The sequence below is a fragment of the Ovis aries genome, chromosome 20 (genome assembly GCF_016772045.2).
Source record: "Ovis aries strain OAR_USU_Benz2616 breed Rambouillet chromosome 20, ARS-UI_Ramb_v3.0, whole genome shotgun sequence".
Classification (NCBI taxonomy): domain Eukaryota; kingdom Metazoa; phylum Chordata; class Mammalia; order Artiodactyla; family Bovidae; genus Ovis; species Ovis aries.
This window is the reverse complement of record NC_056073.1, coordinates 31,353,023-31,379,747: the sequence shown is the minus strand read 5'-3', so window position 1 is coordinate 31,379,747 and position 26,725 is coordinate 31,353,023. Positions and strand designations below refer to the sequence as shown.

General features: G+C 39.4%; 1 protein-coding gene across 6 annotated transcripts in view; it reads left to right on the top strand.

The window, feature by feature from the left end:
- CARMIL1 (capping protein regulator and myosin 1 linker 1) overlaps positions 1-26,725 on the top strand; it is a 306,068-nt gene that overhangs the window by 187,990 nt on the left and 91,353 nt on the right. For all 6 annotated transcript variants that reach the window (XM_060403423.1, XM_004019095.6, XM_027958413.3 and 3 more), the window contains 6 exons: positions 491-577; positions 10,537-10,640; positions 13,112-13,189; positions 13,325-13,401; positions 16,365-16,469; positions 21,881-21,950. In XM_060403423.1, the coding sequence (XP_060259406.1) occupies positions 491-577; positions 10,537-10,640; positions 13,112-13,189; positions 13,325-13,401; positions 16,365-16,469; positions 21,881-21,950 (521 nt within the window). The remainder of the gene's footprint in view (positions 1-490; positions 578-10,536; positions 10,641-13,111; positions 13,190-13,324; positions 13,402-16,364; positions 16,470-21,880; positions 21,951-26,725) is intronic.

The window sequence follows — 26,725 nt, the reverse complement described above, 5'->3', positions numbered from 1 at the left end:
AACATGCTCTGATGCTTTGTCTAAGGTTGTTAGCTGTAAGCCAATTCAATACTGAAATTCATCTGCTTAAAGTAAAGCTGTTATCTGAATAATGCCACATTGCTTTTCTTGACAATAATTAAATAGTATGCATCCGCTCACCCAGAAAAGTGATCAACTCATTAAGAAAGAGGTTAAAAAGAAAAGGAGGGGAAATTACATCACTCTTTCCAAGACTATTTGCATTTGAAATAGCACTCTGAAGAGAGGATAACTTGGTCCAAAGAAAAGCATCTCTAATGGTAAAGTTTCGATAATTATTATGCCTTTCTCTTACCCTAGCTAGGAGAGAAAGTAAAGGAGCCGTGATAGTAGATGACTAGAAAACAACTAGATTAGGAAAAACAGGCACTTAAATTGGAATCAAACTTAATTTTCAGGCATTGTAAAACAAATGCAATCCTGACAACTTAAAAATTCTAACGATCCCTTTCTTTCCTTTCTTTCTCAGGTGTGTCCTCTTTAAGCATTCAATTTGCCAAACTCCCAAAGGGATTGAAGCATTTAAATTTGTCTAAAACCTCATTGTCACCTAAAGGTACAGTATATCTTACTTACTTAAGTTTGTATCGATAATGTATTTACTGCCCTATGCTTCCTTATACATGGTTAGAATTATTACTCAGTTATGTATCGGACTTTAATAATGTAGTTGATCCTTGAACAATGTGGTTTGAACTGCCGGATCCACTTACATGTGGTTATTTTTCAATAGTAAATGCTGTAGTACTGCATGATGCACATTTCAATCTGTAGAAGTGGAGGAACTGTGGATACAGAGAGCTGGCAGTTAGTTATGCGCAGTTCAATCCTCGTGTTGTTCAAGGGTCAGCTGTATGTGTATTGTAATACTTTGGCAGATTTAAAGTAAAGAAATTATCTGATTGAAATTCTGGTGTTCTAAAGTGAAATGCTTTCATAGTGGAGGATAATCTGAATGGCCACATGCAGTCTTCAACTTTTTAAACTTTGAGTCGCCTTCCTGCCTCCTGCTCCTAAAGGCAGCTGGCTGTGTTGTGTTGTTTTGTTTTTGATTTAGCAATTTATTTTTTTAAACAAACTATAGTTGACTTACAACACTCTGTTAGTTCCAAGAGCATAAGATAGTGGTTTGATATTTCTGTATATTCTGTTCAGTTCAGTTGCTCAGTTGTGTCCGACATTTTGCAATCCCATGGACTGCAGCACACCAGGCTTCCCTGTCCATCACCAACTCCCAGAGCTTGCTCAAACTCATGTCCATCAAGTCGGTGATACCCTCCAACTATCTCATCCTCTGTCGTCCCCTTCTCCTCCCTCCTTCAATCTTTCCCAGCATCAGGGTCTTTTCCAGTGAGTCAGTTCTTTGCATCAGGTGGCCAAAGTATTGGAGCTTCAGCATCAGTCCTTCCAATGAGTGAATATTCACGACTGATTTCCTTTAGGATGGACTGGTTTGATCTCCTTGCAGTCCAAGGGACTCTCAAGAGTCTTCTCCAACACCACAGTTCAAAAGCATCAATTCTTCAGTGCTAATGACTACTGGAAAAACCATAGCTTTGACTAGGTGGACCTTTGTTGGCAAAGTAATGTCTCTGCTTTTTAATATGCTGTCTACATTGGTCATAGCTCTTCTTCCAAGGAGCAAGTGTCTTTTAATTTCAGTCGCTGCAGTCACCATCTGCAGTGATTTAGGAGCCCAAGAAAATAAGGTCTGTCACTGTTTCCATTGTTTCCCCATCTATTTCCCATGAAGTGATGGGACTGGATGCCATGATAATCATTTTTTGAATATTGAGTTTTAAGCCAGCTGTTTCAGTCTCCTCTTTCACTTTCATCAAGAGGCTTTTAGTTCCTCTTCACTTTCAGAATATATACAGAAATATCTGCCATAAGGGTGGTGTCATCTGCATATCTGAGGTTATTGATATTTTTCCCAGCAATCTTGATTCCAGCTTGTGCTTCATCCAGCCTGGCCTTTCGCATGATGTACTTTGCATATAAGTTAAATAAGCAGGGTGACAATATACAGCCTTGATATACTCCTTTCTTGATTTGGAACCAGTCTGTTGTTCCATATTTGGTTCTAACTGTTGCTTCTTGACTTGCATACAGATTTCTCAAGAGGCAGGTAAGGTGGTCTGGTGTTCTCATCTCTTGAAGAATTTTCCACAGTTCGTTGTGATCTACACAAAGGCATAATCAATAAAGCAGAATTTTTTTCTGGAATTCTCTTGCTTTTTCTATGATCCAGCGGATGTTGGCAGTTTGATCTCTGGTTCCTCTGCCTTTGCTAAATCCAGCTTGAACATCTGGAAGCAAATGGTTCATGTTCTGTTGAAGCCTGGCTTGGAGAATTTTGAGCATTACTTTACTAGTGTGCAAGATGAGTGCAATTATGCAGTAGTTTGAGCATTCTTTGGGATTGGAATGAAAATTGACCTTTTCCAGTCCAGCGGCCAATGCTGAGTTCTCCAAATTTGCTGGCATACTGAGTGCAGCACTTTCATAGCATCATCTTTCAGGATTTGAAATAGTTCAACAGGAATTCCATCACCTCCACTAGTTTTATTCATAGTGATGCTTCCTAAGGCCCACTTGACTTCGCTTTCCAGGATGTCTGGCTCTGGGTGAGTGGTCATACCATCATTATTATCTGGGTCATGAAGATCTTTTTTGTATAGTTCTTCTGTGTATTCTTGCCACCTCTTCTTAACATCCTCTGCTTCTGTTAGGTCCATACTGTTTCTGTCCTTCATTGTGCCCATTTTTGCATGAAATGTTCCCTTGTATCTCTTATTTTCTTGAAGAGATCGCTAGTCTTTCCCCTTCTATTCTTTTCCTCTATTTCTTTGCATTGATTCTGTATCTTACCAAATGATTACTACTGGTTGTGTTTTTCTTGGTTCATCCTTGGAAAGACTTCTTTGCTATCACACTCCCCCCACCCCCACGTACACATAAACTTGTCAGATGGACTATCTGTTGTACAGAAAACGGTTGGGCCTAACTGCAGTTACAGTCATCACTCTTGCTGTACCCGATCTATTTCCTGTCTTGGAAGTTGCCTTTCTTTCCCCAGGTTCTTTCCCGACTCCACTCACCATCCTCCCATTTTTCTCTGTTCTGTTCTTATTTTGCTATGTCGTCACCTTTATAACACTACTAATAATAATTGAAATCTCCCTGCTTACATCACACCTTTGTACATGCTTGAAAAGTTTTTCTTCAATCTTGTATAGGGAAAATCTCCATTCTTCCTTCTGTGTTTCTCTGCATGTCTCCTTTACTACTCACACAAAACATGTCACTTCTGATATTTCTGGTCACCAGATATGTGGACGTTTCCCCTCCCACACCAGGCAGTTCTCTGCAACACCAGCCGGATATCCTATAATTCAGCTCATTATCTATGTGGAGATAACAGTCCCACAAGACTGTTATACTCCCAACACCCTCCTCTCCCGCCATGCCCTTTACATGCCTAGTAACAAGCCCAGGTTATCAGAGGTTCTGAAGTCTCTCTCCTTGAATTTGATTCATTTGCTAGAGTGGTTCACAGAACTCAGGGAAATGCTTATTACACTTACTAGTTTATTAAGGGTAAAGGATCCAGATGATGAACAGCCAGAAGAAGACATCCATAGGGTGAGGACTGGGAGGGTGCCAAGCGCAGGAACTTCTGTTCCTGTGGATTTAGGGCATGTCACCCTCCGTGTGTGGATGTGTTCATCAACCTGGAAGCTCTCAGAAGCTCTCTAGACCCCATGGTATGTTTATGGAGGCCTTATCACATAGGCATATTCAGTTATTAACTGCATTTCCAGACTCTCTCCCCTTTGTGCAGAAGTGTTGGTGGGTGGGAATGGGGATGGAATTCCAAGCTTCCCATTGTAGCTTGGTCTTTCTGATGACCAGTCCCCATCCAGGAGCCCACGCAGAGTTGCTGCATTAGAACAAAGGTGCTCCTACTGCTCTTATCGCTTAAGAATTTATAGGAGTTTTGGGAACCCTGAGTCAGGGTCAAAGACAAATATCAGAACAAGGGATGTTTCTAGTGTTCTTATCGCCCAGGAAATTACGAGGGTTTGAGGAGCTCTGTGCCAGGAACCGGCAAGGGGGGCACAGACCAATACATATTTTCTCTTATGTCACACATCTCCAAATATTTTTAGAGAGCTTCAGTATATTTTATAAAGCCCTCATCTGTGATCATCTCTTCTGACATGTCTTCTCTATTCCTGAGGCTTCAACAGAATCGCTTACTCTTTCCTTTTCGCTTCTAGATCATATCTAACATCATTGTATGAATTTCGTGCTTCCCCTATGAGAAGGGGGCTCTCTTTGCCACACGTGTGTGTTTCTTGTCTCCATCTCTCCAACACCTGACATAGTGGAGCTACTGACCCAGTGTGGGTGTTAAATGAAAGTTCCTTGAGTAATTTGCCACTCCTTAACATGTGACTGTCTTTTGAGGACAGTATGTCTAGTGATTGCCAGTTCTCCAGCAGATTGTCTAGGCTTGAGTCCTAACATCTTTACTTAACTACAAATACATTGATACATCTCAGTCCCTTGGTTCCTTAGCAACCTCGTTTATACTATGGAAATTTGAGTCTCTACTTCATCAGAGGTGGTGGGATTAAATGGGCTAATGTGCATAGTGTCGTGTTTGGCACAGAGTGCCGTGTTGTCCCTGCCACCATCATCTTCCTCCTTGCCTCCCTTCTCTTTCCTTCCTCCCTTCCATCATATACTGTTTTTCCATCATGTATTTTTATATGTTCCTATTTTGCCCAGGCCAACCTCGGTGTCCCCACCCACAAATCTGGTGAATTAGTGCTCCTCCTGGAAGATTCAGCTTCTATCTCCTTTTCTCTTTGAAGTCCTTCTCACACAACCTCCTCTCAGCAGCCCCTGCAGAGCTAGATGCCCCTTTCTCTGCATTCCATAGCACTTTGCAAATCCCTCAACTTGAGCGCATTTCTCACTGTATTTCGGTCATGTCCTAGCCTGGAAGGTTCTGGCAGGCAAGGGTGTTGTGTCCTTCATTGCCGTGTCCCTGGCACCTGGCACTGCGTGTTCTCACTGTGTCATGGGTGAGTGGGTAAAGCAAAGTGGTCCTGGAATGGTTTTCTGTCCATCCATTCCTACTTTATTCCCACTGTGCAGTCACAGTGAGTGATTTGAAATTGGGGTTAGTTCCATTCATGCCATGATTGTATCCGCATGTTTAAGATGAAAGGACAAAAGTAACTTTCCAAAGGGAAACAATTCACCAGGAGCCAGTGTTTTCTGCCCTGATGCCTAAAGCCATCTACAGATCTGAAAGCTAAGGTGTAGTCCCTTTCTGTTAGCAGTGTTCTACATCAGCAAATCAGCTTTATAAAAACCCTTTTCCTGATGATTATCAGTGCATTACATATTATGGTAAAGACTTCGAAGATTCTGAAAAGTATAACTAAGAAAGCTAAAACTACTTGCAATACTAGTACCAAGTCAATACAAGATTGTCACTGTTGACACTTTGGTACTTGTTCTTCCGCACTGTTCTGTGTCTGTAAGCAGTTTTTTTTAATATAAATATCTACAAACACACACACATGTATACATGTGATTATACTATTTCATAATATGTGGTTACTATTTCATAAACTTCTTCCCCTATCCCCCATAGTAAATTGTGATCGTTTGTGTCAGTAAACAGTTGGTCACTTTCAATGCTATGTGATAGCCCAGTGTATGCAAAATGTCCCCTCACTTACATACATAATCTAATATTGTACCTTTAGTGAAAGTAAAGTCACTCAGTCGTGTCCAACTCTTTGCGACCCCATGGACTGTAGCCTACCAGGCTCCTCTGTCCATGGGATTCTCCAGGCAATAGTACTGGAGTGCATTGCCATGTTCTACTCCAGGGGATCTTCCCGACCCAGGTATTGAACCCGGGTCTCCCGCATTGTAGATAGACGCTTTACCATCTGAGCCAGGATTTAGACCATTTTAAATTCTGCAATAGTACAAGATACCATAATATGATATCTATATCTAATCACCAGTCAGGATAAAATTCTTGTAAGTAGAATTGTGACGTCAGAGTTTGTATAATTTTTAAAAAGCTGTTTCTGATATGTATTGTCAAGTTTGTCCTCCAAATATTTTGTACAATCCTCTTTATACTCTCATCATCAGTGGATATTATTCTTTCTTTTTTATTGTTTGTCAAGCATATTGAACAAAAATGTTCTGGTGTTTTAATTTTAGTTTCTTCAGTTATTGCTTAGTTGGCTTTTTCCCCTTGTTCCTTAGTCACTTATATTTCTTTTGGAGGAAGTTGCTAGGTCCCCTCCTTTGTTACTCTTCTCTTCAAAGTGTAAATTTTTTCCTTGTAAAATCATGTATCATGTAGTTCATAAGTCTAACTCTTTTTTAAGGTAGAGGGTTTTTTTTAACTTGATATTTAATATATTTGTTCATTATTATTAATATAAAACAGAGGGATGTAACAATCTTTGATCCTTCTGAGTGCAAGCTTGGGTCCAATACTTTGGCCACCTGATGCAAAGAACTGACTCATTGGAAAAGACCATGATGCTGGGAAAGACTGAAGGCAGGAGGAGAAGGGGACGACAGAGGATGAGATGGTTGGAGGACATCACCAACTCGATGGACATGAGTTTGAGCAAACTCTGGGAGTTGCCCTGTCCCTCCCATTGGTGTGAGTGGGCAGGTTCTTCAGCTTCCTCTGAATCGAGAGCCCCACCTGCCCTCCATCCTTTACAAATGAAGATCCACACCTTTATCTCTTTTCTGCAATAAAATATGTTTGAGAATTAATATTATTTTATAACATGTGACCCAAAGAATTTTAAGTCATCTTTCCTAGGATGTATATCTTGAAATGTTGCCTTTTTAAAAATTGATTTCTTAAAGGTTTTCAGTACTCTTGCAGACTGTCACAAAGGATCTGAAAGGTCTGTGGATTTAAAATAACTCAGATTAAATTGTACTTTTAAACTTTTGCTGAATTTGACTAACATATTTTGTTTCTGCGAAAACATTTATATTCATGGCTCCATAATTCAAGGCAGATTTTTTTTTAAAATCTCCCCATGACATCCACACTGTGTCCAAATATCCTTTCTCTTCCTCAGATGTGAGCTAAGTGATAGTTTTCTGGATTTCTAGTAAATGTCCTGCTGGTTGCCAGATTATGTCAGTGCAGGGCCATCTGGTACCACCTTTTTCCAGCTGTAAACACTCCAATAATAAATATGAAGAATGGTCAAAATCACTAGATAGCCAGAATGGAGAATAGCATGAAACTCTGTGTGTAGTTTGGGTTGGAAGAGCCCTGATTCTTTCCATCCTATATTTTTGTAATTTCCTGCCATTACTGTGCTTATTAACCCAGGCCTCACATGGAATGGGCTCAAGAGGTAGGGGAGGAAATCCTTCATTCTGTCTCAGTAGCTTGAAGATGAGCTGATAACACAATTCTCTCCCAGTTCTAATCAGACATTGGCCAACTGCCAAGCACCCATATCTGTCAAGGAGTGTTTTGCTGTCAAGACTAATTTCAGCTTCTAATTTCAGAATTTATTTATTGAGTTTTGTTATACCTCACTGAGGACATAATTTTAAAAGTCATTTTCTTGATGAAAGTCTGATGTTTTCCAAATATTTTGGACTCAATTATGCCATTACAAAATACATTGATACTACCGGTAGCAGACAAATTTAAGGAAGTTGGTCATTTGACCAATCATATAAATTACCTCCAGAAATCAATCTTTTCCAGAGGCTATCACGAGTTCCTTTTGTCTAACATTATCAAATCTCCACCTGCTTCACTGCCAAGCTCTTGGTTCTTACTTCTTTGATAGTATTCAGTTCAGTTCAGTCGCTCAGTCATGTCTGACTCTTTGCAACCACGTGGACTGCAGCACACCAGGCCTCCCTATCCATTACCAACTCCCAGAGTTTGCTCAAACTCATGTCCATCGAGTTGGTGATGTCCTCCAACCATCTCATCCTCTGTCGTCCCCTTCTCATCCTGCCTTCAGTCTTTCCCAGCATCAGGGTCTTTTCCAACGAGTCAGTTCTTTGCATCAGGTGGCCAAAGTATTGGAGCTTCAGCATCAGTCCTTCCAATGAATATTCAGAAGTGATTTCCTTTAGGATCGACTGGTTGGATCTCCTTACAGTCCCAGGGACTCTCAAAAGTTTTCTCCAACACCATAGTTCAAAAGCATCAATTCTTCAGTGCTCAGCTTTTTTAGAGTCCAACTCTCACATCCATACATGACTACCAGAAAAAAACACAACTTTGACTAGACAGACCTTTGTTGGCAAAGTAATGTCTCTGCTTTTTAATATGCTCTCTAGGTTGGTCATAGTTTTTTTTTTTCCAAGGAGCAAGCATCTTTTAATTTCATGGCTGCAGTCACCATCTGCAGGGATTTTGCAGCCCAAGAAAATAAAGTCTGTCACTGTTTCCACTGTTTCCCCATCTATTTGCCATGAAGTGAAGGGACCGGATGCCATGATAATTGTTTTTTGAATGTTGAGTTTTAAGCCAGCTGTTTCAGTCTCCTCTTTCACTTTCATCAAGAGGCTCTTTGGTTCCTCTTTGCTTCCTGCTGTAAGGACCGTAAGGATGGTGTCATCTGCATATCTGAGGTTATTGCTGTTTCTCCTGGCAGTCTTGATTCCAGCTTGTGCTTCATCTAGCCTGGCATTTCACGTGATGTGCTCTGCATACAAGTTAAATAAAATAAGCAGGGTGACAATATACAGCCTTGATAGTACTGACCTCACTAAATTGTGATTATTCGACTATCTTTGTTTCCTACCGTATGGCCTTTGAGAGGGTAAAATATTATTCTCTGGGTCTCAAAAGCCCATGCCTGCTATACAGTAGCCTTTAAATAAAGATTTGTTGATTGAATAAATCCTTGTGTAGCACTAGCTTTCATCCTGGAATTTATTTAGCTTCTTTCATGGTGGTCTTTGAATTTTCTGAAGGCAAAGAATGGGTCTTATTTACATATACTTCCCAATCCCCAGCATTTTATAAACATGTTATGAGCACTTAATAAATGCTGAGTTGATGGGCCAAGAAATTCTTCCATGTACTTAAGTAAACTATTTTCCCCTCTATGTCTTGAAGTCTTCTCTATACAAACCCAGATGCACACTCACCATCAAGAAATGGCTCAGTAGCCTTTATCAGACACACACTGGAGTTGGTTCTTTGTACCTCTCCAAAGCTGAAGGATAAGATAATAACCTCTTCATCAATGCTACACAGTCTAAACTTGGAACAGAGAACCGCTCTCACGTGGGGCTGTACTTGTAATGCTAAGCTTTTTTCTTTTGTTTTCTTGAAGTGCCTCTTGGGGTTCTGCAGTCATGAGCAGTTTTGGCCTGACCCTTGCCCCTTATCTGATGAAGAAATTATCCATGTCTGGACAAAAACCCCATCCCCTATTTTAGGTGGCTAAGACAGCCTGGGATTTTCAAGATGAATTTTAGTGAAAAAGAAAAACAAAATTATTTATAATAGTATACCCAATTTAGAAATAGTGTTATTTCCAAAATACATGATTTAGAACAATGGACTTTCAGTAGAAACAGAAAAAGCATTGCAATATCCCACATGCCTGTTACCTAAAGAATAATCATCAGTGATAATTGTGTGTATTGACCTCTTTAAATTTCAGTCCTTTCTGGGCTCGCATTTTGAAGTGTCCTGATGAAAATCTACCTACCACAAGGTGCTAACAGACCTGTTTCAGTTCCTATTACCCAGAGATAGTAGGCCATGCCTCTCTCTGCAGAGCAATCTTGCCTCCTCATATATTCATTCTTTTTCTTTTTTTTTTTTGAGATGATATTAGCTTGAACCATTTATGTTAGAGTTGACTTGAATCATATATGTTATTTTATATAAATAGTGTGTAGAGTGATAATTATCAGTTTTTCCTTTTGATTGCTTATTCCATTGTGTACAGAGTATTTTCTCTTTGTAAGGTCTGTTTCAATCTAAATTTTGCCTTGAATATAATGCATTAGGCAGAGCAGTACATTCCTGGATTAACTTCCACTTTTAAGTAATCTAAAGTATCTGCCTCTGAATCTGCATCCTTTTAATACTGTACATTAAGCCAAGAATCACCTGGCAGGATTGAGAAAGGGGTAAAAATGATCAATTAGATTGTTTGCATCATTCTAAGATTTCAAAGCAAAATCTTCCCCCTCCATACCAGTAGAAGTGGAGCAGAATGAAGCTGATTCCATTTCATTCTTCTCAGTGAGTTGGTTGTCTGTGACTGACTAACCTGTTCTTCTTGAGAAGATGTCAGAAGACCATCCTCGAGCTGCCTTTTGGGAATGGTGCTTCTGGTTAACCTCAGTTCTGCATGTTGATGGGGCTGTTGGACCCTTTAAAGAAAATCACAGAACTCATTTTTGTTCCTGGAATGGAAACTAAGGTTTGTCTTGTCATTGTTGCAGGGGTGAATAGCCTTTCTCAGTCACTGAGTGCCAACCCTTTGACCGCCACCACTCTTGTCCATCTGGACCTCTCAGGGAACATCCTTCGTGGAGATGACCTCTCGGTAGGTTTTCTGTCCCTTCCTGCCATCTTCCATGAAACTGTACTTAATAAGCCTAGAATAATTTCTCAACAGGGCTTTGTAATGTATTTTCCCACATCTCCTTTTATCATGACGTCTTAAAATCATTTAGTTATGAGCTTATAAGTGTTTTAGAGAAATATTCAGAGCCTGCCTTCATTAAATGTAATCTATCTCATAGATTTTTTTCCCTTCTCTCACTTAAGGTTGTTGAAGTTTAAATTCTTTCTCTAAATACTTAGTTTGAAGAAATTTTTTCTACATTCCAAAGCATTGTTGCACCTGTTAAAATTGTCTGATAAGAAAGATTAGAGGTGTAAAGTGAATTAACTTACCACTTAATAATATTGTTAGGAAGACCAGTGGCTTTTAAAAACATAGTTTGTGATGGCAGTATTGTAAAGTAAAATAAAGTTAAAAAACCAAAAAACATAGTTTGTGATGGAAAAGGATATTGGGATGAACTTCAGTCCCATGTTCCATGAAGAGAATAAAGAAGGGAAGGGTTAGGGGTCAAACTGGGGCTACTCTTGAAAGTTTGAGCGTGAAGGGAAAAGTTTCCCTTCAATGATAACAAGGTTTTTCATGCCGCTGAATCAGTAATATCAATGTTTGGCAGATCTTGTTGATAGAGTGAATTGGGAATCATCTCATTGTCAGATGGGGTGAATGGTCCCCTTCCCTCTGGTCACCAGGATAGAATTTAGAATAAATGGTCCTATATCAAGGGGACCTATATTACCTGGACCTCTTCAAAGGACCTTCATTTGCATCTCATTGCTTTATGGGAGTGAAAAATATTGTGACCTGTATTCCCGTTTCTCTTCTGTTTTACTTTCCTTGTAAGACAGGGAATGTTGCCACCGTCCTTTTTGTAGTTATTTGCTCTCCCTTACACTTGAACTCATTTACATAGTACTTGCTTCCTGGTGTGCCATGACTTTCAGTTCAACCTGAGTTGTGCCTTTCCCTGATGATTCATAAATCTGCTCCCTCCAAACATGAAACCAGGGGTCTGATGTGAAACCACCAAAACATTACAGTGGCACACTAGCAGAATCGAGAGAAAAATTAAAGTAGAGCCTGAAGATGAAACAAGAAGGTTGCTAACATAGGGGCATTCATAGTCACCTAAGACAGCCAAGTAGCTGGCCGGGAGTCCTATCGCAGCTGGGCTTCTGGGGAAGGGCAAGTGGAATGATGAGGCCTGAGTGGCAGTGGGCTTCTAGCCCCTACATGCTGAGGTTCTGAGAGCCATTCAGCTGGGGCTTCGGGGGATAACTCAGCCTAGCAGGGCCTACTGGAGGTTGGCCAAGTAGGGTCTTGTCACCACTTGAGGGTGATTAGAGCTCCCCTAGCTGGTGGCCAGGAGTAAAATCACAGTGCCAGGCAAAGAGAATTGGATCTTGGTTAGGTCAGGAAAATAAAAGATTTTTCTGAATCAGAATTTTCATAATACAGTACGTTCTCTGTGTCTGATTGTTCTAAACTACTTATAGTCCAGCCTGTTGCTCTTCTGAATTCCTTAGTAGAGAGGAATTTTCTCAAGCATCGACAGCTAAGTTGCTACACTCATGAATCTTTGCCAAGGACTAGGACGTCTCAGTGTAAGCTTGTTTGTTTTTCCACGTGTCTCGAGGAATCCACTGAAGTGAAGCCGAGGTTAGCTATTTGCCTCATGGCAGGAGCTTGGATGTGGTTTGCTATTGGTGGCTGTTGGCAGTTGCTGCTCACATAGGCAATTAGAGAATAATAGAGTTATTAATTGTATGGTTCTGATAGCCTTGTATGGGGATGAAGGGATCATTTATGCATTGTGACCCCCTAGAAACTGAAGTGTCTTAGCTATAAATGACATTTAACACCCCCTCCCCACTACCCCGCCCCCACCAAAAAAACAACTAATAGTGTTGTCAGGTACTTCCTTGTTAGATTTTGGAGGTAACTAAGGATATAAGAATTATTTTGTTGACCCAAAAAGAGAATATATATTCTGAAACTACTACCCTTTGTTTCAAATTCAGAGTAGTGGTTCCTTGAACACTTTCAAAATCAGTATTTTGATAGGGTGGCTGCAATTCAGGTGGTATTTCATTCTCAACAGTTAAAATTAATTAGCACGGTCCCAAAATAATATAACAAAAATAGAGCTAATCAGAATAAAACTAAGTCATATGTAGCAAAAAGGGGGTTTGGTAGCCAAGACTCCATTTGGCCTTTTTTTGTCTTTAAACTTAAATATAATTTAAAATATTCTGTGGATTTTTGCTCTCAGGGAAGGTAACAGAATGACAGAAAATTCTGCTGATCCTCCTGGGAAGAGTGAAGAATGATCCTGGGTGGTTTTGGGGCAACTTTATTTAAAATATTAACTTGTATTGTGTGTGGGCATGTGCCTGTGTGCATGTGATTTCTGGATCCTAATATATTTGGTTTTTATTTTTTATTTCAAGTCCATGTACAGTTTTTTGGCCCAGCCAAATGCCATTGCTCATCTGGATTTATCCAATACTGAATGTTCCCTGGACATGGTAATATTTTTTTTATATTGCTCAAGGGGTCTCAGAACAGCTATTTAGATGGGAAACAATGGGCTTTCTCCCTAATAAGATATTCTCTTAGTCTTAGAAATATTTGAAAATAAGAGTGCCTTGTTTCTTTCCCAGGTCTGTGGAGCTCTTCTGCGTGGCTGCCTTCAATATTTAGCTGTGCTCAATCTCTCCAGAACTGTGTTTTCTCACCGGTATGAAGTCATTGCTGCTATTACCATCATCTTTTATAAGTGTCTTTCTCTCAGAGAACGTTGTAGTAAGATGAAAACAGTAATAAAGGGTACATGTTGTATGTGAAAGAGGAGATGGTCCTAAACCATTATTGATGAATAGTAGACCTTGCAAGCTCAAATTTTTGTTATGTCTTTTCTCCCTGCATGACAGGGTTCTTATCAAGAACTCTAGCCTGCCTATATGAACTCTATAGTAAGGTGCCATTTCTCATATGGGGACAGGCATTCTCTCTTAATACACTAAAAATCCTTTTAGAAACATCTGAGGGTGTTTCTCAATAATGCATCTGAAGTAAGTCTCAACTGTGTCTGGGAGGCAAAGACGATAGTCAGCCCAGACCTCTTGTATTCTGATTTGTGGAAGTGGAGGGCCAGCCTCAGCCCCTCACTGCTACCTTCATGATGTAGAATTGTTTGCAAAACCAGACAGTAGATTAGAAGTAACAGATATTCACACACAGCAGAAGCAACAGCTTAGAATGGGAGAATGCAGAAGAATGATGAAAAGTACATGGGTTATTTTAGATTTGGTATTCTATCATTTAATGTATTAATACAATTCAGCACTCAGCATTTGTTACCACAAGTCATAAACAATGTCAAAGTCATGATATGCTCCTTAATAACGCGGAGGACTGCCTAATATTATCTCCTCTTTTATTGGCTCACCTTTTTAAAGCTTTATATATTCCAAGGGATAATAGTCACTTTGTTGGAAAAAATCAGAATTAAACCTGCTTTCTTCTACAATTAAGCCTCATAAATAAGTTATTCTACATTTTAAAGTACTCATGGTGCCTTACTTTAACAGTGATGTAAATCTTTATGATAGCAAAAATATGCCGCAAGTACCTCAACCAGATATGATCAGAAACTGTAAAGTGTAGGAGATAAAACAATGGGAGAAGTTGAGAGTTTTCTTAGGTACTGTATTTCAAAGACCTTAGAGGGTATTAGGTTGACTGCCCCATCAACCCATGTATTTGAAGAGAGCTCATGAAACCATGCTTTAGTGGAGCTATGATAGACTGAGGAATTGGGTTAGAAATGATATTATAGACTATAAGGATCTTCATCTAATCAGCTCTTTTGAGTTCATAATACTGTGAATTTGGTGATGATTGGTTGTCAGTAGAGCTATTAAGCTTGTAGAGCGAAACTGTGCTAACAAATTGCCTTGTCTTCCAAATGAGAGGATGTGATTACACTGTTTAATATCCACTCCCTTACCTAGATGTAATCATAGGAAGCCCCTAGTAAATTATGTCAAAATTGCTGCATTTTCACTGAGTTGTAGATTGTTAGCCAGTCTGTTCATACTGTGGTTCACAGATAATTTCAGAAGTGTAACAGTCAGAATAGGTCAGGTTGTTCCAGTAACACATGATTACCGTCAACCCACTACCCTCTCTATAGCTTTCTGCAACCGTGATCTTGCAACATGTCCGTTATGGGCTGGCCACATCAACTTCACGCTGGGAGGCAGAGCAGCCTCTTTCTAGAACATTGACAGTCACATAGCAGAGGAGAAAGAAGGATGGTAACACACACATTGGCTGGTAAGCCAACTCTCTGGAAATTGTACACATCACTTCTGCTCACATCCCATTCACCAGAGGGGCTGGTGTGGCTAAGCCTGCCATTTGTGGGGTGACTGATCATCATCCTTCAGAAAAGGGCAATGAGTATTTGGAAACATTAGAACAGTCAACACCAATGTGATATAACAGAAAGAAAACTATGTTCAAATAAAAAATTAACATTTGCTCATCAGAAAATGAACCTGAGTGTTCAAGCTTATATCCTTCTGATATCTGAAACCAGAGTTGTTTGAAATGTCTGGTATGTATTCTACCAGAATTCTCTTTCTTCTTGAATTTATTTTTCATCTTCTCAAATAGAGATTCTTGCTGCTTGGAATAGAAAAATAGCTATTTTCTTCTCAAATAGTCCGAAATTGTCGTGTTTTAAAACTTTCTCAAATATTGACAGGCTTCCTAGACCTCTGTGCATAAAATGTTGTTGGATAAGACATGGTTGAGGTAGACTTCTAGGATGGCTTCCTCCCTGAGATAGTATGATTCCCTCACAGAATATGAATAGCTGTCATTAAATGAGTGTTGACAGTGCATCAGGCTAAGTGCTTTACTTAGTGAATCCTTTCAACAGTTCTGTAGGATGTAACAAAACAAGCTAAGCATTGATATTCCAATTTTGACTCTGGAATTTCATTTTTCTCAAACCCTCATACTGTGGTGTTGACTCTGTCTTCTTGTTTAGTTGTATGATTTGATCCACTTCCCACTAGAATAGCAAGCAAGGGGATATATTTGGAGGTTATAACCATTTCCTTTTGGAGTTTTGTCTTTTTTCTAATATTTGGCCTGAAATAATTAGATTTGTGGTGTGGCTATAAGAGCCGAGTAGGATATTTGTCATGCAGGCTTCTTGCCAATCAGACTTGACCTCCAGTCTCAATCTTGGCGCATCTGAGACCTCTACATCTGAAAATATCACCAAACACAGGTAGCGATCCTTAACAATCTGATGTCATCCAGTGGGAAGGCTCTTTAAACTGGTGAGAAATATGTGTCTTCTTTGACTTATTTCCTAAAAACTCAAATATGGAGTTTCCTAGAGATCTAGAAATAGAACTCAATGAGTTCCTTGGCTATGAAGAATAGAAATAAAATGTTTTAAAATCTAATGACATTTCTTAACCTCTCTTACATCATTTAAAAAAGTTTACTGAATTTACTTTCAGACTTTTTTTTTTTTAACTTTTAAATTTCTACTGAGGATACAACTGATTCATGGATTATTTCACAGTGTCTGAATTACCAATGAATAATTTTGCCAATATGGAAGTGGGGTGCGGAGATGAAAGTTTAAGTGTATGACTCTCATGATTTGTTTTTTAGGAAAGGAAAAGAAGTACCGCCATCTTTCAAGCAGTTTTTTAGTAGTTCTCTGGCTCTGATGCAAATCAACCTTTCAGGCACGAAACTGTCTCCTGAGCCCTTAAAGTGAGTGGTTAATTCATTTTCTCCAGAGCTTTTAAAGTTCAATTTGTTATTATGAATGTGTTTGAGGGAAGGGAAAAAAGACATACAATCCCAAGACAGTCAAGGCAGATGAAAATGCCTTTTACTTTGGGTCACAAAGGAAATCAAATTCTTTTCGAGTACATTGTGTGCTATTGATATTATTACATCTTCTAGGGAAAAAAAAAAATCTTCTTTGTAGTCACTGATCTATAAAAGTGCTTCTGGGTACCACTGCCTTTATACTGACCTCTGTTCAGGCCATTTTAGGTAGATTCTTTTGTGAATTCTAAATATTTCTACTAACAATAATAATCAAACTATATGTACTTGTGTGTGCAACAGAACCAATTTTTAGGTGCTTTGCTTTCTGGATACCTGGGTATCTATCTGTTTGGGTATTTTTACTTGGCAGGCAACTTATGTTATGGATGAATAGCCCCAGTGGATGAGTAGCAGTGAAGTTGAACTTTTAAGAATAATTTGTTATCCCTGAATTTCTGTTCACCATTGCCAGAAATAATGAAAAGGGCTGTAGAATCTAATTTCTCTTTGAACATATTTTCAATTTTAGTTACGAATACCTATATTATCAGTTATGTTCAAATGTGCACACAGATTTCTTCTTTCCCCACCTAACATGTAAATCAGCATTCAGTTTTCCCCTGTAATTTGTGTGAAATGTTAAAATCAATGTCTGCTATTCATTTTACTGAAAATTGTTTTCAAATTAATTTTTAAATTCTCTTTTTGAGAGCTGTGAAATTCTTGATTACAGTATTCTGCAAAGTGCTGTGTGACTAAAACAACAGAGGCTTTGAGAAAGAGTTGATGTATAGCTAAGTGCTAAAAAAGAAATTCTGATGTTATAGCATGCCTTTTGAAAAATTAAAAAACATTTTTTTAAACTTTTTGTGTTGGGGTATAGCTGGTTAACAATGTTGTGGTAGTAGTTTCAGGCGGACAGCAAAGGGACTCAGCCATACATATACATTTTTCTATTCTCCCGTAAACTCCCCTCCCATCTAGGCTGCCACATTACATTGAGCAGTGTTCCATGTACTATACAATAGATCCTTGCTGGTTATCCATTTTAAATATGGCAGTATGTATATGTCCATCCCAAATTCCCTAACTATCCTTTCCCACTACCCTTCTCCCTGGCCTTAAAAAAAAAAAAAGCAGAAAAAATGGTATCTGTATATTAGAGATCTCTAAATATAACAGCTGCAAATAGTTAAAAAACCATGATTAGGCCATTTGTGTGGATATGAATAAAGCTATGAGAATCAATATTCTGAAGGGGAATCTCTTATAACTTAAACATACTTACTCATTTGATTGACAATGGGCTATGTACCGGTGGGTACTGAGTAGAAAGCAAAACCAGATTTGATATTATCATATCATATCAGCATGAAGTTAGCATATTCAAAGTGGTTTTAGTGATAGGTGCATGGTATACTAATTCTTTCAATGTTTTTGGTCCTGTAGAATATAGAGTAGTTCTTCATTGATCAGGGCAATTGATTTTATAGAATAATCTTCACCACAAGAACATGAATTTACTTGTACTTTATTATAGATATAGGCTTATAAACATTTATATTTAAAAGTTATTTATCAGTGTTAAATCTTGTGACCTCTTATTATTTATGTGAATGTTTAATAATAAATCAGTACAGGCAGACCTCAGAGATACTGCAGGATTGGTTCCAGGTTCCTGCAATAAGGTGAATATCACAATAAAGTGAGTCACATGAGTTTTTGAGTTTCGTGGTGCATATAAAAGTTATGTTCATGCTATACCGTGGTTTATTAAGTGTGCAGTAGCATTATGTCCAAAAAACGTCCATATCATAAATAAGAAACACTTTATTGCTAAAAAAGGCTAGCTATCATCTGAGCCATCAGTGAGTTGTAATCTTTTTGCTGGTGGAAGGATTGAAATATTGCGAGATGGGACACAGAGGCAAGAAGCAAGCAAATGCTGTTTTAAAAAATGGCACCAGTAGATTGGCTTGACACAGGATTGCAGCAAACCTCCAATTTGCAAAAGAAAAAAAAAAAAGCAGTATCTGTGAACTGCATTATGAGGAGGTATGCCTATGGTCTCTTCAGGTTGTTTTACCCTGTAAAATTTTTAACATGAGGAAAAGGCTGATGGATGAAGATTCTATAAACAAAATTTCATATGTGCATTTAATGTGAAACTATAATTTGAAAAGAGGTGCTTGGCTTTACCTGTGAGAGGATGAGGATGGAAGGAAACTTGCAAAACACTGCCCTGAGCTGGATGCCGAACTGGGTGCATCCCCACAAACTGTCACCTGCCGTGTTGACAGCCGTGGGCAGGTGTCATGATCCCTATTTTACAGCTGAGGAAATCGAAGCTCAGAGAAGCCAAGTCCTTTGTCAAACTCACTGTCACAGGTTGGGTTTTTTGGGAAGCAGAGTTAGAGATGAAAATTCACCTGTAGGATTTTATTACGAAATGATTTTGGAATCCCACCTGTGAGGGGCGGGGTGGGCGGGAAGGAGGTGGGATGGGACAGAGGGGAGGTTGAACTGGGGCTGCCACAGTGAAGCCCTCAGCCAGCCTGATGGGAGCTTCGTTGTTGGAATGACCCTGAGCTGGGTGAGGGGGCTAGGCCTTTATACCCCTGTGTTGATCAGTCCTTGGATACAGGCTGCTCTTGCAAGCAGATGTGACCTTGAGTGAGTCACTTTTCTGCAGCTGAGGCAGCTCGCATAGAGGACCAATGGTCGAGGGGGCTCTGGGGAGGAACACTGTAGAGTCCACTACTCCAAGGAAGAACACAACTGTGAAAAAAAGCAGTTACTGTCTTTGAGCAACCACTGGCTCAGGCCTTTTCTTAAACCACATGGCATCCCTGTGTACCGGCTGGGTGTAGGGGGTGGTGGGGGGAGACCCTCATTTCTTACAGGATGGGGAATTCGTAGCCATAAGAAAGGTAAAGTAAGGCCCCCTCTCTTGAGAGTGACACTTTAAAGTTTGGACATGTCCATATTTTATAGAACTTCCCCACTTAACACATCTTCCCCACTTTGACAGATCTGTCAAAAGCGATACAAAGAGAGTAATTAATTGCTTTTTTCACAGTTGTATTTTTCCTTGGAGGTTGTTTTCCATCCACATCAAAGTATTTTAAGGGGTCTTAAAGAAGAAGATGACACTGTTCCCTTAGTGTTTCCTAAAATCTCCGGAAGAGAGTGGTTCTTGGTGTCCCAAGCCTGCTCCCTGCTCCAGCATCGCTTAGGGAGGCACGCGGCCCCATTTCCTGCTTATGCTTCTTCTTTCACGCCCTCTCCCCTGTCCCTTCTTCCCTGTACCACCCTCCCTCCCTGCCACGTGGTCCCCCTTCTGTCAACCCCATAGCCCTGGCCAAGTATTCTTACTAGAGCCATTGAAATGGAGGGATGTGCTACTCCGAAATTATAACTAGTATCACGTATCCAGAGCTGTGGAGATGAAATACCAATTCTTCTCTTAACCAGTTTTGCTCTAATAACCGAAGATCAAGAGGATCAAACCACAAAGGCAGTTTACACTGGGTTAAAAGTAACAACACGCCTTGTGATAAGAGTTTTCCCCAGTGCCTGCTATGCTTTGCCGTAGTTGCTCTCTTTTGCTTCATTTTACTAGGGACAGTTTCTGTGGGTTATTTATTTTCACTTGTCTCCTGAGTCGTTACCTCTTAATCAGTGGCCTTCCATAGTTAAGTATGTTAAAGGACACCATTTATTTTCTTGGCCTTAACCTACATGTCAGAAATAGGGAGAATGTTCCCTCCATCTCAACATTATAATAATGCAGTGTTAAAATACGTGGCTAAGTCCTAGAAACTTCAAACTTAGAAATGGAGGGACCTCTTTGGTACTGTCCTCTCTCTCCCTTTTGCTGATGAGAACTCGAGGCACAGAAACGAAAGTCATGTCCTTCAGGCCACCTTAGTGATACGGTCAAGATCCAAGGACTGGCCTTTTGGTTTCTAGTGTCTCGACACTGCCCCCAAGAACGGGAGAGAAGTTCCTTCTGAGGGAAAGAGAAACACTTGAAGAACTGATTGAACAGAGAGGCATGCCCACACATGAGATGTGCCCAGCCCTTTTTCACAGGACAGTGTTTGAGAAGAAGGGCCCGTGAACTGGATTAAAGGAATAAAGAGGCACACACTCCCTTCAGCCTTCTTACCCACAGGGGTGGTTTTCATAGCTGGAAGTAGCCAAGTTCTTGGGGTCTGTCCACCTCGGGAATTTTCTCTCTCAGGGGATGAGGCCAGAGAATCACTAAAGGGGGAAAATCTCAGATACTCTCACATGAAATCATCTCCTACCTTCTCACCTCCTCCTCCCCTGGGGTGTTTTCGAGTCACTGGAACACTGACACCGGGTAGTCATCACCCCCAGGTGGCAGTTGCCTTGGTTCTGCCCTCTAGTCACCCCCAGGTGGCAAATGCCCTCTAGCATTTACGACTGTCCACCTTGCATTATGGTCATTCACACACACATTTGTTTCCTTTGCTTGAGAGTAGAACCCCTCTCATACTCATTTTTCAGCTCCTCACCAGGCCTTGTTGAGGGTCTCTCCTGCTTTTGGAATAATTAATGGAAGTGGGTGCATGTGTGAAATTTTTCTGTCAAGCCTATTCAGTGGTGTTGGGTTTTATTGAACTGACTTGTGAAAGTGGAATCAATTCATCCTTTTACTTATGAGATCCACAGGATATGTCCAATCTCCTCCATGAGCAAATAAGAAACTTCTTTGGGGTTTATCCTGTGACCAGCTAGTAGAATAGATAGGATCCTGTTCTCAAACTCAAGGCTTGTACCTTATTTCCCATGCCTTTACACCCTTACCCATCCCACCTCTGTATGTCCTTTCATCAACTCATCCAGTATGATTTCACATCCCGGAGTACTGTAGAGCCTGCCTTCCCCATTAACATAACACTTAGGGAAACCGAGCTTCACTTTGCTATTCTAATAACAACTGCCTACGAATATTCTAAACATAATTAAAGGTGTTCTCAAGCAGATGCGGGAGGGGGGGTATTTATCTGTGATGAACACATTTTAATTTCAGTGTGCAATTAGGAGCACTGTTGGTTTATTTGCATAGGAATGAATAGCAACCCTGTTGGGTTTTGCATTTATAAGGGACCTGCTCCATGTCAGACGGGAGAGTGTGACTGTCATTTTTATCAGGGCTGTCAGTGGACATGCAGTTGGCATTTTGAAAAGTGAGATGGTGCTTGGTGCTTGATCCATTATGATTCAGAAAAGTCCTTCTTTCTCTGGGCTTTGTTCAGTGTGCTTACAGGACAATGTGTGGAATTTTTATCTAATGTGTGTGTATTTCCTCCTCCCAGAGCGCTGTTATTGGGCCTGGCTTCTAATCATAACTTGAAGGGAGTTTCTCTTGATCTCAGCAACTGTGAGGTAAGAGCACCTTTAGACTATGTCCTGGAATAGATAATAGTCTGTAAATTGCTTTGTCTCTTTCTTGGAAAAAGGGTAATTCTGTGACTCCAGAGGGTATATACGAAATAGGAAAATACACTTTATACAAGTTTCTGATGTTCTGTGTTTTGTGAGTTTTATCTACAAATGGTTATGGAACACTATTCAGAAAGCACTCAAATGTGCTTTTAATGACCTTTTATCCCTCCCCTTCTTGCCAGTTGTTTAAGTATTTTGTGATGACGCTTTGAGTTAACAAGCATTAAACTAGCTTTACCATCAAGAGAAGTAGGCCGTGAAGCATTCCTCACGGAGGCCAGATGGGTACAGCCTAACTTGGACTTGGAGAATATGAAAGGGAAGGTTTTTGGTCATTAATTTTGCTTTTTAATATCTTGATTTTACAACAGGAAAATTAAGGTGCTTATCAAAATTATAACAATTCCAACACTTTTTCTATCCAGCTACACACAGAGGAGAATTGAGGCTAAAAGCTTCTTATATTTTTAGAGTGTACCTGAACTTTGCACTGTCTTGAAACTTTTAGTTTGTGTGGAAATCAGCAAGAAAATACCTCAGGACAGACTGTCCAGCCTCTTCAGAGCCACACTTTACCTACCATGTCGAACTTGGTGTCTTTTCTCAGGGCTAGAGATGGAAGGCTCTTCATTCCTCTTCTCGGGTTTTTATGCCCACTCTTCTCTCTTCCCAGTACATTCCTGCCATGTCCCTCTTCTTCCCCAAGGCTCCTCTTTCTTTGAGGATCTAGTTCAGGTCCAGCCTCCTCTGTAGCTTCATCAGATGCGTACTAGTCAATCCTGGTTTGGCCATAACTAGCTATGCAGTCCTGAGTGAATTAGTTGATAGCACTACCTCTCAATTTCTGTGTCTGAAATGAAGACAATATTTGTGCCTCTCCTAGTAGGTTGTTAGGAGGTTTAAAGAGCTCTTTGAAATATGCCCCTTAGAACATCTAGTTCCTATGAAGGTTGCTCACTATTGTTGCTTATCTATCTGTAAATTTCTTCCTTGACTGCTTCAGCACTTTGGGGTCTTATTTTTTTCCAAATTGCTAGTACTTAATGATGGTGACATGCATTTGGACGCTGAGCAACATAGTGCCTTGTACAGTTATGAAACTAGCTCCTGTATGCTTTCCCAGCTAGGTGGTGACTTTCTAGATGGCAGTATTTGTATCTTACTTTGTTTTTCCCTTAGCTGCTAACAAAATGCTGAGCACCAAGCCAACTCCACATTGAAGATTAATGCTTTCCCTCTCTGAAAATTCTAGAAACTGACAAGTCTGAAATCAGCCATATAAATTGTTAGTGCAGGATATATATATATATATATATATATTTTTTTTTTTTTAACAATTTTGAGCTGGGGTGAATGCCAACTGTGTGTGATTTACTAGTCTTTTTGTCTGTTGGGGTGAAAAGAAGAAAAAATCCTAAAAATCTAACTTGGTATTGTGAAACTTTCATGTTTAAGTCTGTGTGCTTTTTTGTTTTAAAGACATACCATAAAACAGAAACCATCTCTGATAGTATGAATTAATTATTTCCCAGCACTTTATTAAGGCATGCCAATAATAAAATTTTTTTTGAAGGAAGGAATAAGAACTATGGGGATGGAAAGGGTTATTCTATCAAATAAAAAACAACTTGTATAATGTTGGTTGCTCTGTTAGGTTAAAATACTGAATTGGCAATGACTCATATTTGCTATCCTGATTAAAGTTCATGATTGCTACCAATACAACATCATTCATTTAATTCTGTAATTAAAACTGGAAAGGACATAAGTGATCATTGGATTCCCATGCTTACAGATGAGGAAACTGAGGTCTAAAGAAGCTGAAATAATCCAACTCACTAATGGCAGAGTTCTAATGAAACTATGCCTTCCTGATTATTGTTAACACTAGTAATTATTAGAATATTATGTGCTTAGGCATTTTCTTCTCAAATAAGTTGATAGGTACCATACGAATGAAGAACACTGTGTTAGATTGTTACACAGCTTGTTGTTTAAACTTCTTTGTGATCCTATTGGAAATAACTTTCAAAGACAGCTGTATTTGGTGAACTATATAAAACTGACATTTTTGTAAGTCAAAAATGGCAAACTCTTGGCAGTTTCATATGGATCCACCAAATGGCTAGTAACCTTTTTTCCTTCATATTTTTTTCTTATTAAGGCAAGAATCAGATACTGATGGTAGAATTGGCTATTATTTTGATGATAATTCTACTTTCATTTTGGCCATTCATTTATGAATTATGTGATAAAATTGTTGTAACCACATGTTCCGGGAAACAAACTCACTCAGAAGGACAATGCAGATAGTGGAGTGCAGCTTATTATACCGGTGGGCCCAAGGCAGAGTCTCCTCTTAGCCAGGGACCCCAACCAGTTTTTGTGAAAACCTTATATACTCTTAAGTGTACGTGCTCAAACCCACCTCCCCAAATTCCCTGAAACTAGTCTGAACAAAGGAAAAGAAAGATACAGTCAAAGTTAACCCGTGATTCATATGCCTTAAGCCTAGGTAGTTAACAGTGGACAATTACCAATAGGCCTGTGATCATACCCTAATAAGCATCATAGAATTTATGATTCTATTCGGTTACACAGATAATTAGGGTATTCTTTTAGGTGATGGAGAGTCTAGGTACGAGCCCTTGGGCTCTTCCATTCGGGGGGTCTGGTTTTCCAGTTGGTATGTCGTTTCCATAGATACTGGGCATAGCTCAAAGTCCACAGTCTCGCCCAAGATGGAGTCCTGCTTTCAAGATGGAGCCTGTTCTGTCTGTTTCCTCCTTCAAAATGATGCTACTGGCATGAGGACCCATTAATACTGCCTTAGTGTCATGTTCTTCCACTGTCTTACAGCTTGAATCACCGTACTGGTGACCATGTTTGTCAAGTCACATGTTATATTGCTTCTTACAGTAGTTAATGAAACACAAGATTACAGCTGACATTTAAACACCACGAATTTGAACTGCCTGGGTTCACTTATACGTGACTTTTTTCCACTGAATACCAATTACAGTACTACATAATGGTTGGTTGAATCTGCACATGGGGAAGGAACCTTGGATATTGAGGGTCATCTGTAAAGTTTGTACTTGATTTTTTGGTTGTGTGGAGGGTTGGTTCCCTTAAGTCCCCTCATCCCCCAAGTTGTTCAACGGTCAGTTGTACGTATCTCTCTTGAAAGTGAAAGTCACTCCATCATATCTGATTCTGCGACCCCATGGACTTCTCCAGGGAATTCTCCAGGCCAGAATACTGGAGTGGGTAGCTGTTCCCTTCTTCCCAACCCTGGGATTGAACCCAGGTCTCCTGCACTGCAGGCGGATTCTTTATCCATTGAACTACCAGGGAAGCCCCTATATATTTCTCTTAGGTTATATCTCTGAAACTGTAATTTATATATCCCTAGGTTCTAAATTACCCTTTGGCATTGCACCCAGCCAGCAAGGATATATTGAACTGATCACGTCAAACCACATTTTGTCCTTGGAGAATCCTGCAATATTCCCAGTTTTATGTGAGGAAATTTCCCAAGATTGAAGTTATTTTTTTCATTAAAAATAAAACCCCTGGAGAAGAAAAGTGACAAATAACAGGGGGGCGGTATTTTACATTTAAATCTGTAATATTCACCACCTCTTTTTAAATGGCAAGTGTTCTTGAGGAAAGAATATGAATTATTAAAAGTTCTCTAGATTTTAGTTTACCTTGCTTCTGTCCCCATTATGAATGTTTTTGTATTAGAACTATTCACTTAGAACTATGAGTAACAGCTGAAATATTCCTCCTTCCTTGAGACCACACTTCTCTCTTGAAAGAAATGTGATTTTATTTTTAACATTTTAAAAAGTATTGAGTGATTCAGTTACATTTACTCCTCTTTGATCTTGCATTCTTTTAAGCAGTGCTAGTGTGTGGGATCCAAATGAGGGTAATTTAAAAACCAGCTTTACACGCATACATGCAGACATAGCCTCTAATTATGCAAATTCATTTAAAAGGATTTTCATTTACAGTAATGGAAAAGCTTTTACTGTTTTGGGAAAGCTTGGAGCTTTGGGGGAATTTTAGGCATCTAATAACCTGTGAATTCAATCGAATGTTCTTGGCAACTGAAGATCAGTTATTTTCTTATTTAAGTTTTGGATTTTTGTTTTGGGAGTATATTTTAGTTGCAGTGTTTTTTTCTCACTCTGCTTTTTTCTGTTGTGTGTTGATAGAGACTTCTGCTTCTCTGTTCTTATTCTGCTTACTGCTGATAACATTTTTTTTTGTTGTTTTTTCTCCTTGGGCTTTCCTTAGCTTGGCCACTGTGTAAGTACTTTATGAATCAATAAATTAGGATATGTTGACATTTTAGTACTGAAAAATGTTAGTATTATGGGTTTATGCTACAAATATCAGTGAGGAGTATTTGTAAACTAAACAGAGTTGAGCACTGAAATCTCTCATCCTCATCCTATTTTCTGTTTTCACAAATGGAATATTTTTTCTATATATTATAAGAAGTAGAGATTTTCTTGTAGAAGTTTGACTTTTCAACAGAGAAATCATTAACAGCAAATAATGAAATTGTAAAGACTTATGCTTATCTTCTCAAAAGCATAAATTTTTCATGTTCTGAAAAGCAGATTATGTTCCTTTGAAGTGTTTGCCTAAATTGTTTCTTGCTTTAATATCGATATGGTCTACATATAATGCTCACTGCG